Source organism: Miniopterus schreibersii (genome assembly GCF_964146895.1).
Source record: "Miniopterus schreibersii genome assembly, chromosome: 2".
In the NCBI taxonomy this organism is placed as follows: Eukaryota; Metazoa; Chordata; class Mammalia; order Chiroptera; family Miniopteridae; genus Miniopterus; species Miniopterus schreibersii.
Window position 1 is genome coordinate 181,125,159 of NC_138102.1, and position 12,715 is coordinate 181,137,873.

At 41.8% G+C, this 12,715-nt stretch overlaps 1 protein-coding gene and 1 pseudogene across 3 annotated transcripts in view; one reads left to right on the top strand and one right to left on the bottom strand.

Annotated features, from left to right (window-relative positions):
* The first annotated feature begins 89 nt into the window (after positions 1-89).
* LOC308553638 (protein FAM50A pseudogene) lies at positions 90-8,579 on the top strand (annotated as a pseudogene). The gene is made up of 2 exons (XR_014000594.1): positions 90-1,116; positions 5,680-8,579. The product of XR_014000594.1 is annotated as a protein FAM50A pseudogene (transcript).
* DMC1 (DNA meiotic recombinase 1) overlaps positions 7,171-12,715 on the bottom strand; it is a 25,796-nt gene continuing 20,251 nt past the window's right edge. The window contains exons 11-12 of one of the 2 annotated variants that reach the window (XM_081129664.1): positions 12,212-12,328; positions 7,171-7,807 (exon numbers count right to left, since the gene is read on the bottom strand). In XM_081129664.1, the coding sequence (XP_080985790.1) occupies positions 7,738-7,807; positions 12,212-12,328 (187 nt within the window). In that variant the 3' untranslated portion in view covers positions 7,171-7,737. The remainder of the gene's footprint in view (positions 7,808-12,211; positions 12,329-12,715) is intronic. The other variant, XM_081129663.1, reaches the window with a different exon arrangement.

Genomic DNA, 12,715 nt, shown 5'->3' on the forward strand with positions numbered 1-12,715 from the left:
CGGGGGTGGGGGTGGGGAGGTGGGGGAAGAGCCTCCGGTGCGACGTAACATTCTTTGCGTCGTTAGCCGGCCCACTGTTGCGAAGATGCGCAGTGTGCGTAACGCATTCTGTTTGAAGAATAGAGGCTTTTGCCGGGTTCGACCGCGGGAAGGAAGCCGGGCCTCCGTTTGCAAGTTGTTGTGCAGAGACAATAGCAGCCCTCCACATAAAGTCGTCAAGCTTCGGGGACTCGGGTGCCAGAAGCCCCGGAGGGCCTTCAGGGTCCCTGGCTGGCGCTCCTGCACCGCCCCGCCGCCCTGGGCCTGCCGAGACTGCCGCGCCTCCCGGCGCCATTTCCTTTCGGCTGCCTCTCGCCGAGCTGTCGCCGGCAGCCACGACGGAGGCGCCCCGTCCGTTCTTTCCGGCGGCGGTCGGGCAGCGACGGCCCAGCTGGGTTAAAGCACTTTCCGCTGCACTAGGGTCACGCCGAAGCTCAGGTCGTCAGGGGAATGTTTACACTGCCCGCGGCCGAGCGCAGCGACGAACAAAGAACCTGATGTGGGTGGAGCCCCTCTTAAGGCGGCCGCCAGGGTCCCTCGGCCGCCTCCAAATGGCGCTGCCTCCGAGCCGCCTCGGCCGCCGGTAGGCCGGCCCGCGGGCTGCTTCGGACGGACCATCTCCGGCCCTTCGCGCTCTCCCGAGGGGAGCGGTTTGCAAGCTGGTCTCACACACGCGCAGGGTGGAGGGATGTCCTGTTTCTAACCCGCCCGGGCCGCGGTCTCAGTTCCCTCCAGGCTGGCTTCCTTTTCCCTCCGGCTTCCTTCTCCCTCGGACTGCACTTGAAAGCCTCCCCCGCTTGGCCAGATACAGCCACAGAATTGTCGAGCTCTTATTTCTGTAGTTGGGTGCAAGTGGGGAGACTGAGGCCCCTGATTGTGGGGGCTGACTGATGTCTCTTACTCTGTTAAGTGTTTCTAAAGTTATTACGAGAGCAGCATGAGGAAAGGAGCTCCGTGACAAGCCGGCCAGATGTCTCCTGGGCCACGGGCGCAGATGAGTGATTGGATTCATTGGACGAGTGTTGGATGCCCAGAGAGCCAGCGCTGTGCCGGGAACTGGGGCGTAGCAGTGAGCAAGTGAGTTCCAGCACTCATGGAGTTACAGCGGGGGAGATGGACAAGGGTTTATGTCGGGGTGGCTAACTAAAAGAAAAAAAAAGCAGGGAAACGGGATGGAGTGTCTGCTGGTGACATAGTGTTACATAGGGTGTCCTGGGAATGGCTGAAGTGACACTTGAGCAGAGACCTGAAGTGAAGGAGTTAGCCTTACTGACATAGAGGAAGGAGCAAGTGCCAAGGCCCTGAGGCACAATGTGGCCGGATTAGGACAAGGAGGAAAAACAGGAGAGGGCCAGATTATGAAGGGCTCCTTGGCTACTGTAAGGACTTTGTTTTTTCCTTTCAGTAAATTGGAAATCTCTATAAGGTTTTAAGCAGGTTGACGTAATAAAAGGACCCCTATGGCTGCAGTATGGGAAATAAATTGAGAGTAAGCTAGGGCACAAGCAGGCAGATTAATTAATTAGGAGGCTGGTGTAGTAATCCAGGCAAAAGATGATGGGGCTTAGTGCAGGTTAATAGCAACCAGTAAGGGAGAAATGGTCTGAGTGAAAAGTGAGCTAATGATTTGCTGATGGTTGGAGTATGAAAGAAGAGTCAAGGATGAGTCTTGTAGGAATTGGCCAACAATTAAGCTCCTACTGGGATTTACATTGTATAGGCACTGAAGGAGTTTTCTGGACTGGTTTGCCTATCATATATGCTGAGTAATTAAATCTGAGGCTCTCTATGTAATAAATAATTTATGAAGTAAGGTAGACCCAGTGAAATCCTCCCTACATTTTGCCAAGGGAAAAAATTCATATTTAGCTACTAGATCAGATCCTTTTTTTACAGCATGTCATAACTACTTTGTCTTCGTAAAGCTTTTCACAGTATGTAACCATATATTTCTGCCATTTTTTTGCCCTCCAAAAAAATTAAACTTTTAGTCTTCCTCTGGCCGATAAATTTCTGATTATAAAGTGAATCCATAGCATGCATTTCTCATTCTTGATATATCTCTGTGTTTCTCTGCAAATGATAGTTGAAGCTTATTATGTTTTTCTAAATACAGAGAAAGATTTTCATTAAGTTGGACTGTCAGAGAACCTAGGAATTTCATTAGTAACAGGCAAGACCGTTGGTAAAAATTAAAATATGCTTTTCTTAATTCATCTTTTTGAAAACCTAACCATACCTTACCATGCCATCCCATCCACCAATCACGCTCATTGGCATTTACCAAAAGATTTGAAAACTTATGTCCACGCAAACACTTGCAGAAGGATGGTTATAGCAGCTTTATTCATAATTGCCAAAACTCGGAAGCAATCAAAATATCCTTTAGTCAGTGAATGGATAAACTGTGGTACATCCAGACAATGAAATATTATTTAGCGTTAAAAAGAAATTAGCTATTAAGCCATGAAAAGACATGGAGGAACCTTAAATGCATTGTTACTAAGTGAAAGGAGCCAATCTGAAAAGGCTACCTATTGTGTGATTCCAACTATATGACATTCTGGAAAAAGCAAAACTATGGAAACAGTGAAAATATCAATGGTTACCAGGAGTTGAAGGGAGGAAGGCAGGTAGAGCACAGAGGATTTTTAGGGCAGTGAAAACTATTTTGTATGGTATCATAATGGTAGATACATGTCATTATACATTTTCCAAACACATAGACTGTACACCACCAAGAGTGAACCCTAATGTAAACTATGGACTTTGGGTGATTATGTGTCAATGTAGTTTCGTTGATTGAACCAATGGGATGTTGATAGTGGGGGAAGCTGTGCATGTGTGGAGGCAGAGGATATATGGAAACGCTGTATTTTCCACCCAATTTTGCTGTGAGCAAAAAATACTCTTAAAAAAATACCTAAGAACTGACAGATGCTGCATGCTCATGCTCACTGTGTTCCAGGCCTGTGCTGAGCTTATATCCTCATCTGTAAGTGAGACACCAGTAAAAATAAAGATATGCACGGGACTGTTTGACAACAAATTCAGAAAAATGAATAATTCAGTAAGAAAGGAAAGAGATTCAATCCTAGATGATATTCGGGGATTTTCAATTTATTGGTAATGTTTCATTTCTCAAGAATTGATTGTATTATTGTTATACCTTTTTATCTTAAATACTTCATGATACATTTAAAATATGAATGAATGAGAATAAATGCAATTTGAGCTTCACATGAACTTGCTTACTGAGAAACTGGTTGTTAGATCACTCTTTACATCTGGTCTGCTTGACAGTGTATTTTATTCCTCAATGTTACTGGTGCCCAGTTATACTCTCCTTGTGTAGTTAGTCACACTAAGGCATCTTTCTAGAAATTAATCAATACTGGGGGGCTAAACATATTGAAGACCAAGGCTGAAGGCCTGACCCTGAGGCATGGACCATTCACACCATATGAGACCTTTTGGGGAAAATCCAACTAGCCTTCCCAAGCTGAACCCGTCTCTTTGCCTGCATTCAGACTTAAATAGTCTTAAAAATATTAAATACAGTGGTACCTCGGTTTTCAAATGTGATCTATTCTGGAAGCCCGTTTGAGTTTTGAAACGTTCGAAAACTGAGGGATCCGCAGCTGACAGCTAGGCCTCATGATCTTGCCCTCAGCGGAAGCCATGTGGCATGTTCGAATTCCGAGGCATGTTCGAAAACCAAAGCATTTCCTTCAGGGTTTACGGCGTTCGTAAATCGAAATGTTCGTCAACGGACACATTTGAAAACTGAGGCACCACTGTATTTAAATCTTGTGTTGCTATTTTACTTCCAAAAGTTTGTGTCTCATATCCCTGACCATATCCTAAGCTCTTGAAGATAAACTCTTCCTACCCCAAAGGTCCCAACATAGAAGACGCTCATACTGATGACCTCCAAGGAACCATGCCTCCTGGTATACAAAAGCCTGTGTAATCGCCTCCCACAATGACTCTGGGCTTAGTGCCTGACTCACTGGCCAATAGGACATTAGCAAAGCATGAGGCAAGTAGAGGCTTGATAAGCACTTGCCCTTTTGGAACCCAGTTGCCACATAAAGAATCTCAGGCTAGACTACTGAATGATGACAGAGAAGTCCTAGCCTTGCAGTGATCCCTGCCAAGACCCAAGATACATGGGTGAAGCCATCTTATACCCACCAGCTAACCCACAAGTTGCATGAGAGAGCTGTTTCCTTGCTCTGAAAGGAATGCTTCATCTTTTTCTAGGTGTTGTCATGTTAGGATGTGAAGGTAGAATTGCTATAGCCATCTTTCGACCATGAGTGGAACTTCTGGAGAAACAAAACCAGCACACTGAGGATGGGAAAGTGGAGAGAAAGAACCTGGGTCCATGATGACATTATAGGGTTGCTGAATTAACTAACTATGGAGCTAGTTGACCTCTGGACTTTTTATTATATAAGAGAGCATATTTCCTCCTTTTTTTTTTTTTTTTTAAAGAGAGAGTCCAAGGGGGAGAGAGACAGAGACAGAGACAGAGATAGAAATATCCATGTGAGACACATTGATAGGTTGCCTCCCTCATGGACTGGGGCCCCAGCCCACGTATGTGCCTTAACCTGAATCAAACCCCAGACCCTTCAGTCCCAGGGCCTATGCTGTAGCCCGTGAGCCAAACCGACTAGGGCAAGAAGCTGTATCTTAAATGGCCTTGCAGAATATAGAAAATTTGCTCCTAGATGACGTTATCTTTGTTTATTCAAAGAAGCAGTTCTGTGGTTTAAGAAACGTAAAATGAAGGGCGGAAAAAAAGCTCTCATTTCTCAGTACCCCGCGCTGTGAACAATTCTGGTTGGTCTCTTCTTTGCAAATTGCAGCTTCTAAACTTTGCACAAGCCGTCCTGCGGGTTACGCTTGCCTCTCCCTGTTTTGGAACCCCACAGTCCAAGACCACACTACTGACTAAATAATCATTTGCTCTTATTCTTTCATAAATATTAGTCTTTTCTCTTAACTAGTGTACACATACTTTGAGAGCAGAAATCATAGTCTTCCTGTATATTGTTTATCACTTGACATTCAATATCCAATTAGTGAGTGAATGACTTAATGATCAATTATCTTTTGTAACAAATGGTACTCTCAATGCTTGGATTTTTATAAAAGTTGTTGCAATATAAGATTAAATCTTTTTGAAGTTTATAAAGATCGTCATTGTAAATATTTTAATTTTTAAATATTTTTATCATGTACACATTTTGAAAACTAAATTTTTGCTTAATTAGAAAAAATAATACACTTACACATTTCTAAATTAGTATTTGGAAAATTTTACATTCGAATTAACTTTAACATTTAAAAAGATTTTGAATTCTCTACCCAAAACTTTAAAAAGTCATGCTAACTTTAATCACCCCAAATTGTAAAGTTCCTTATTACTGTCCTCTTTATCTTTCCAATAAAATATGTATATTTCAAAATTACATTCTTTAAAAGTATTTCAACTTGTCAAAAAGTCAAATGATTTTTAAAATCTAGCTTAATGTTTCTTTTCTGTTGCTATAAAGCTGAGTGTACTGTTTGATACTGTAAGTTAAAAAAAAGCTTTTTGTGTGTGTCCTGTAAATTTTTCTTCCTCAGATGTCTCCCTCCTTTGGAAATGTACCCTCTGTAAGTGTTCGAGGGGACCCTGGAAGAGAGGAACAGTTCTGAGCTCTCAGCCTTCCCTTCCGCCCAGCGGTTCACTTTAAAAAGCTAAAAGGAGAGGGGGTGGGGCGGGCGGGGCGGGGCGCCTGCGCCTGCGCCTGCGCGTCTTCTAGTAGTCGACGTCACGGCGCCGGCGCCGGCGGACTGTACGTGCGCCACGATCGCCGCAGCCATTTACTCAACCGGGCTGCTGTCTCTGTAGTCGCTGCTGCCGCTGCTGCCGCGTCTGCCGCCATGGCTCAGTACAAGGGCGCCGCGAGCGAGGCGGGCCGCGCCATGCACCTGATGAAGAAGCGGGAGAAGCAGCGCGAGCAGATGGAGCAGATGAAGCAGCGGATCGCGGAGGAGAACATAATGAAATCCAACATCGACAAGAAGTTCTCGGCACACTATGATGCCGTGGAGGCGGAGCTCAAGTCCAGCACCGTGGGCCTTGTGACCCTGAATGACATGAAGGCCAAGCAGGAGGCACTGGTGAAGGAGCGGGAGAAGCAGCTGGCCAAGAAGGAGCAGTCGAAGGAGCTGCAGCTGAAGCTGGAGAAGCTGCGAGAGAAGGAGCGCAAGAAGGAGGCCAAGCGGAAGATCTCCTGTCTTTCCTTCACGGTGGGTGAGGAGGAGGAGGCGGGCGAGGAGCAGGAGGAGGCGGCCACGTTTGAGGAGGAGTTGGAAAGGGAAGAGATGGCCGCGAAGAGGAGGAAATTGGGGAAGAACCCAGATGTGGACACGAGCTTTTTGCCTGACCGGGACCGCGAGGAGGAGGAGAATCGGCTCCGGGAAGAGCTGCGGCAAGAGTGGGAGGCCAAGCAGGAGAAGATCAAGAGCGAGGAGATTGAAATCACCTTCAGTTACTGGGATGGCTCCGGGCACCGGCGGACAGTCAAGATGAAAAAAGGTAACACCATGCAGCAGTTCCTGCAGAAGGCGCTTGAGATCCTGCGCAAAGACTTCAGTGAGCTCAGGTCAGCGGGGGTGGAGCAGCTCATGTACATCAAGGAGGACCTAATCATACCCCACCACCACAGCTTCTATGATTTCATCGTCACCAAGGCACGAGGGAAGAGTGGGCCCCTCTTTAATTTCGACGTTCACGATGATGTGCGGCTGCTCAGTGACGCCACTGTGGAGAAGGATGAGTCGCATGCGGGCAAGGTGGTGCTGAGGAGCTGGTACGAGAAGAACAAGCACATCTTCCCCGCCAGCCGCTGGGAACCCTATGACCCCGAGAAGAAGTGGGACAAGTACACAATCCGGTGAATGCAGAGCTGGAGTAGGCTTGCTCCCCGGTTCCTTCCAGGCTCCCCACTCCCCGCATCTCCAGGATTCCAGACGCCCGGCTTCACCCCTCCTGTGATGTGACTGATCATCCCCTGCCCCTGATGCTGTCATTTACTGCTTTTTTCTTTTACATAAAGAAATGCACATGTTAGAGTCAGAGCGTTGTGTTTTATTGTAAAAAATATTTTTGAGATAAAATTCACATAAGAAAGTTCACCGTTTTGGCCATATGCAAGTGTACAAATTCAGGGGTATTTAGTACATTGAAAATGTTGTGCAACCATCACCTCTATCTAGTTCCAGAGTATTTCCAGCACCCCAAAAGGAAACCTCTATACCCATTAGCAGTCTCTCCCTCAGGCCCTGGCACCCTCTAGCTTACTTTCTGTCTATATGGATTTGCCTATTCTGGGATTTTCACATAAATGGAATTATACAATTGAAAAACAGCTAAAGTGAGAGACTCAGGTACCCCTTCCCCAACTATTTTCAATAGGTTTATTCATTCATTCATATACATAGATATATTCCTGAATTTACATACAATGTCAAGTTATAAATCAGGGACTTTTAAGATAAATAAAAGATTTAAATCTCTGCCAACTTTCCTTTAATAACATGGGGGAAAAACAAACTCTTAAGATCTGAAATGTGAGACTTTTTCTATTTTTTCATCCCCTAATAAGCACTAACAAGCAATTTGCATCAATTCACCACCTACTCCTTGGCATCCCCAATTCCTCCAGCAGTTATTGCGAAGGTGGCTTCATTTTCAGGCATCTCAGGGCTAACAGAATGCAAGGGAACAGAAGTTTATAAAAAGCTCTATTTCTAAAAATACTATATTCATGCCACAGGCATCATATTCCTATTGAGTTTCCAGAGACATCTCAGAGTTGGTACAGCTAAATGTGGACTACAGAATTTACAAGTATCAACCCTCACAAACATTGAACAACTTTTTTTCTTTAATTCTTAAAAAGTTTATTTGAACCAAACTGAGGATATGCTGGGAAGCAAGATATCAAATGCTCCTGAACAACTATATGCAAGATTCTGAATGTCAAGAAAAACTTAGAAATAGGCACAAAGAATAACTGTTTTGTGTAGCAGTCCCTAGGGGCTTATCTGATTCTAAAGGGGTGTGCACCTTTTATTGACTAGACCAATGTAGGGAGAAACTGAAAGACTGAAATGAACTAAAAGATTACTAAAGTACCTTCAGTGGAAATACAGGTTGGCTAGCACATCTTTCCAGGTTATCCAACTCTTATGAGGACTCTGTGCTTTTCATTGTCTTTGAGCTATTATTTATAACTATAAGTTGTATAAAACTATGAGTAATATAAATTATTCTTGTCCACAGAAATGTAAATTGTGTGAGGAGGCATGTAACTGATTATTGTTCTATGGATACCGTGACCTGTTTTTGATCAGTTTATAATTCATTTCAGCATTCCTTATCTGACTACATATGTGTGGTAATCTGATTTTTCATCTAGTTACAAAATCTTATTGGTTACTGCATTAATGAGTTGAATAAACTCTCTGACATTTTATATTTGTACATGAGTCTTTATATGCTCTTTAAAATTTTAGCTTTTAATTCTACAACTCTGTAGAGTTAATTTGTAGGACACTAATAGCAATGCAGATTATTCCAGTCTATAGCAATGGAAATGAACTTCATTTCCATTAAATTGTGTAGAGAAGCTACTGATTTCCCTTCAGTAGAAAAGACAACTTCATTTATTGATTTTTTGATTTTTTTAGAAAAAGGGAAATACCAATTTGTTGTTCCACTTATGTATGCATTCCTTGGTTATTCTTGTACATGCTCTAACTGGAGATCGAACCCACAGCCTTGGTGTATCTGGACAACACTAACCGACAGAGCTACCCAGCAAGGATCAAAAAAGACAACTTCAAATATTACAATTTATTGCCTGGTAGGATATTAACCAATTCTGCATTTACTAGCAAATTTATTTCAGCATTCCTTTGACTGACTACATAAACCTCTCAAATTATCCTTTGAATTGGTGGTTTCCTCATTAATTGCTTAGTTGAATAAAATCTATGATGACTTTCATTTTATATTTATTTGCAATAAAGTAATGTTTTTAACTTTTTGAGAATCATACTTTAGCATATACTAGACCCTACAGATTTTACAAAACTGAGACAGAGTCCTTCCTCTCAAGTCAACAGGTGAGCTATGACATATGACAAATAAGCTGTTCAATAAAGTCAGTATATATGTTATAGAATTCTAAAGAAAGGAGACATTATGCCAGGTAGGTTGATTAAGAAACATTTGAAAGGCCTTTGAGGCAGAAATGGCAGTAATCCAGGTAGAGGAAATAGCATAAATTAAAAACTGGAAATAGAGAGCTTGTTTCATGTATAGGAAAGGGGAGAAGAACAAGTTATGCTTAGATATGTTGCACTTGAGGTACTTCTGGAACATTCATGCAGAAGAGTTCTGCAAGCAGTTAAGAGAAAAATGTACACTTGAGGGCCAGCTATAGCTGCTTACAGGAGCAGTTGCTATGGTGACATTTTAGGAAATGGGCTGGGTTCCTTTTTGTAGTCATTCCTGTATACCTGGGAATTCTGAGAATCCTTTTCTGCTCAATTCTTGGGGAATTCTTTGTTTTCTTTTAGCAAGAAATGTCTTACCTGTGTATAATGTGATAGTTGAAGACATGAGGGTAGCTATGGTAGACTAGCTATGACTACCCTAAAAAGATCATCCCTAATACACTAAGAAATAGTGTAATGATTGAAAGTGCAGACCCTAGGTTTAGACAGCATCGATTCTAATCCTGATTCCATACTTTATTAGTTGTGTGGTTTAGGCAAGTCCATTCATTTACTCATTAAGAAAATATTTATTGAGCATCTGTTATATCCCTGTTGTACAGACTTGAGATCTGTAAGTGAAAAAAATAAATACTCCTGCCCTTGTGGAATTTACATTTGGGGAGAAGGAGAGACAGACAATAAATAATGGACATAATAAATATATTATGCAATATGTTGGAAAATGATGTGAGGAAAGAAAAAGTAGAGCTGGGTAAGGGAAACTGGAAGTATGGAAACTGGAAGGAGGCTAGTTGCAATTTTAAATAGGCAGATCACGATAAGCATTGTTGAAAAGGGAACATTTGATCAAATTCTTGAAGTAGGTGAGGGAGATAACCAGAGGAAGGGTAATGGGAAAGATTAGTCCACTCGGGGAACAATAAGCGCAAGAGCCCTCAGGTAGGTGTGTGCCTGAGGTGTGTATAGAACACCAAGGTGCCCACTGAGGTCGCAGCACTGTGAGCAAGGGGAGAGCAGGAGGAACAGGAACAAGGCGATTCATGCAGTGCTCTGTAAGCCACTGTAGTGACCTGGGCTTTTATTATGAGTTAAGATGGGGAGCCATTGGAAGATTTTAAGCAGAGAATAAATATGATCTTAATTTCATAAAGGATTGCTCTGACTTCAGTGTTTAAAATAGACTATAGAGGAGCAATGGTTACCTAACTGCTTGGGGCCTTGGTTTCTTCGTGTGTAAAATGGGGATAATGACCTCTATCTCTTAGGGTTGTTGTTATAAACAATGAAATACATTAAAGCACTTGGTGTAGGCCTAGCACATAGTGGCACTCAATTGGTATTAGCTCTCACTATTAGCAGCAGCATCTTCTCTACCAAAAGTTGACATCAAGGAGAATTCTTTGTGAGAGATCTTTAGGGACCAGAAAGAAGAGAGTATGTGCTACACACACTAGAAACTTAGAAAACTAAGTTTTGACATTTTAAACTCTGACCTAGTTTTGCTGTTTTTATTCAAATTTATGAAACTATGACATAACTAATCTCTGTGATAACTTTATCCTTTATTGAGTCTGCAGAACCCTAGTATTCTCTTAGGACTGTAAGAAATGCAGAAGCTGTCTGTTCACGCACAGTTTGGAGGGCTTGATGAAATATACAAATGATTGAACATGGAAGTCCATTCATTTGTTAATTTTACAAATAGTGACTGAGTTCCTACCATGTACCAAATAGCTTGCTAGGTACTAGGGACATTAAAGAAACAAACAGTCCCTGTTGTGAGGGAGATGTATGTGTAATCAGTTGATTACAATTCAGACTGAAAAGTATTCAGAAAGTTCTAAGCAAGCAATCTGTCCAAGATATAGACAAATTTTAGTAAAAATATGAAACAATTCTACTATCTATTTAACAAAAAAACATTTGTAGCAAATTTCTAGAGCTTGTTGAAGCTCCATAAAACACAGCATTTGAATATTATAGTCTTCTACAGGACAGGTAATGGAAAGCAAAATGGTCTGAATAAAAACCATACAGATGTGGGAACTGATTACTTAATATTTATTCAATGACAATATATAATAAGTACTGTGATTCATTAAAAAAAACAGATTAAGCACTTGTCTGATTTCTTTTTCACTGATTCTTCCCTCCCTAGAGTAAAGAGTTATTATACATCTTTGCCTTGTTGCTCAGGGTTGGCTAATCAATCAGTCACAAATATTGCACATCTATGATATCCCAGGCAGTGTCCCTTAAGGATTTTAATGTCCAGCAAGGATGACATATGCTATACTATAAATCGATACCAATGGATTTAAGCTCCATGAGGACAGGGCCTTGTTTTTCTGTTTTGTTCACTGATCTATCCCTAGAACCAAGACCAGCTGATATGTAGTAGGTTCTCTTTAAAATTTATTGTTTATAATTCTTAATTATAAATTAAAGTACTGTGAAAATATATAAGGTGTGACATAGGGTACAGCCTAGGCTGCAAGGGTCAGGGGAAGTGACGTTTAAACTGAAACCTGAAAAGAAAACTGGCAGAAAGAAAGGAGGAGAACATATCCCTGCCATGCCCTATACTTCTCCTGCACTTACCACACTTCAGCTGGAATTGATTATTTCAGCATCTAGCTTCAGTATAAGCTTTGGAAGGTCAAGGACCAAGCCTGTTTGTCAACAGAATCTCTGAATCCCTACTAGTACATAGTAAGAACTTCTCAATTTATTGACTAATTTTTGAGAAGGAAATTTGAACAATGTAGTCCATTCCAGTGACATAATTACAGCCTTTCAGGAGAGGCAAGTTTATTTAATACCATATGTACAAGAATCTGATTAAGAATAAGAAAATATTTACCTGTCATAAATCTTGGCAATTCTCAGTTCCCCTCTTCCCTTCCGCAAGCTTATCCTTGTTGTTGAAGCATGCGCCAGGATGTGTCCCCCGATGGGTTTTTTGGGGTCTGCCTGAAAACTGAATTAAAAACACCTTTTCAGGTTACATTATACAGACTATATAGAGCAATATCTGCAATTTCAAGGCAACCTCTCTGTGGAGGATGGCAGGGGATGGAATAGGTGTGTATGTATCCTGAACAAGCAGAGTTTATTAACTTTGGAGTGAGGTAGGGTTTGGAGCCATCCAGCTCAGGTTTCTGAGATTCCTGTGATAAACAGTTCATGTTTTTTGTTTGTTTGTTTTTTTAATAGAAAAAAACGCAAATAAAACATTACTCGCTATCTTAAGATAACTCTTGGGGTTAAGCAATTATTCTTCTTTGCAAAATACAATTTATTTATTCATGCATATATTTATTGGAAATTTTATTAACAGCCTACTATGTGCCAAGTACTACTGTAG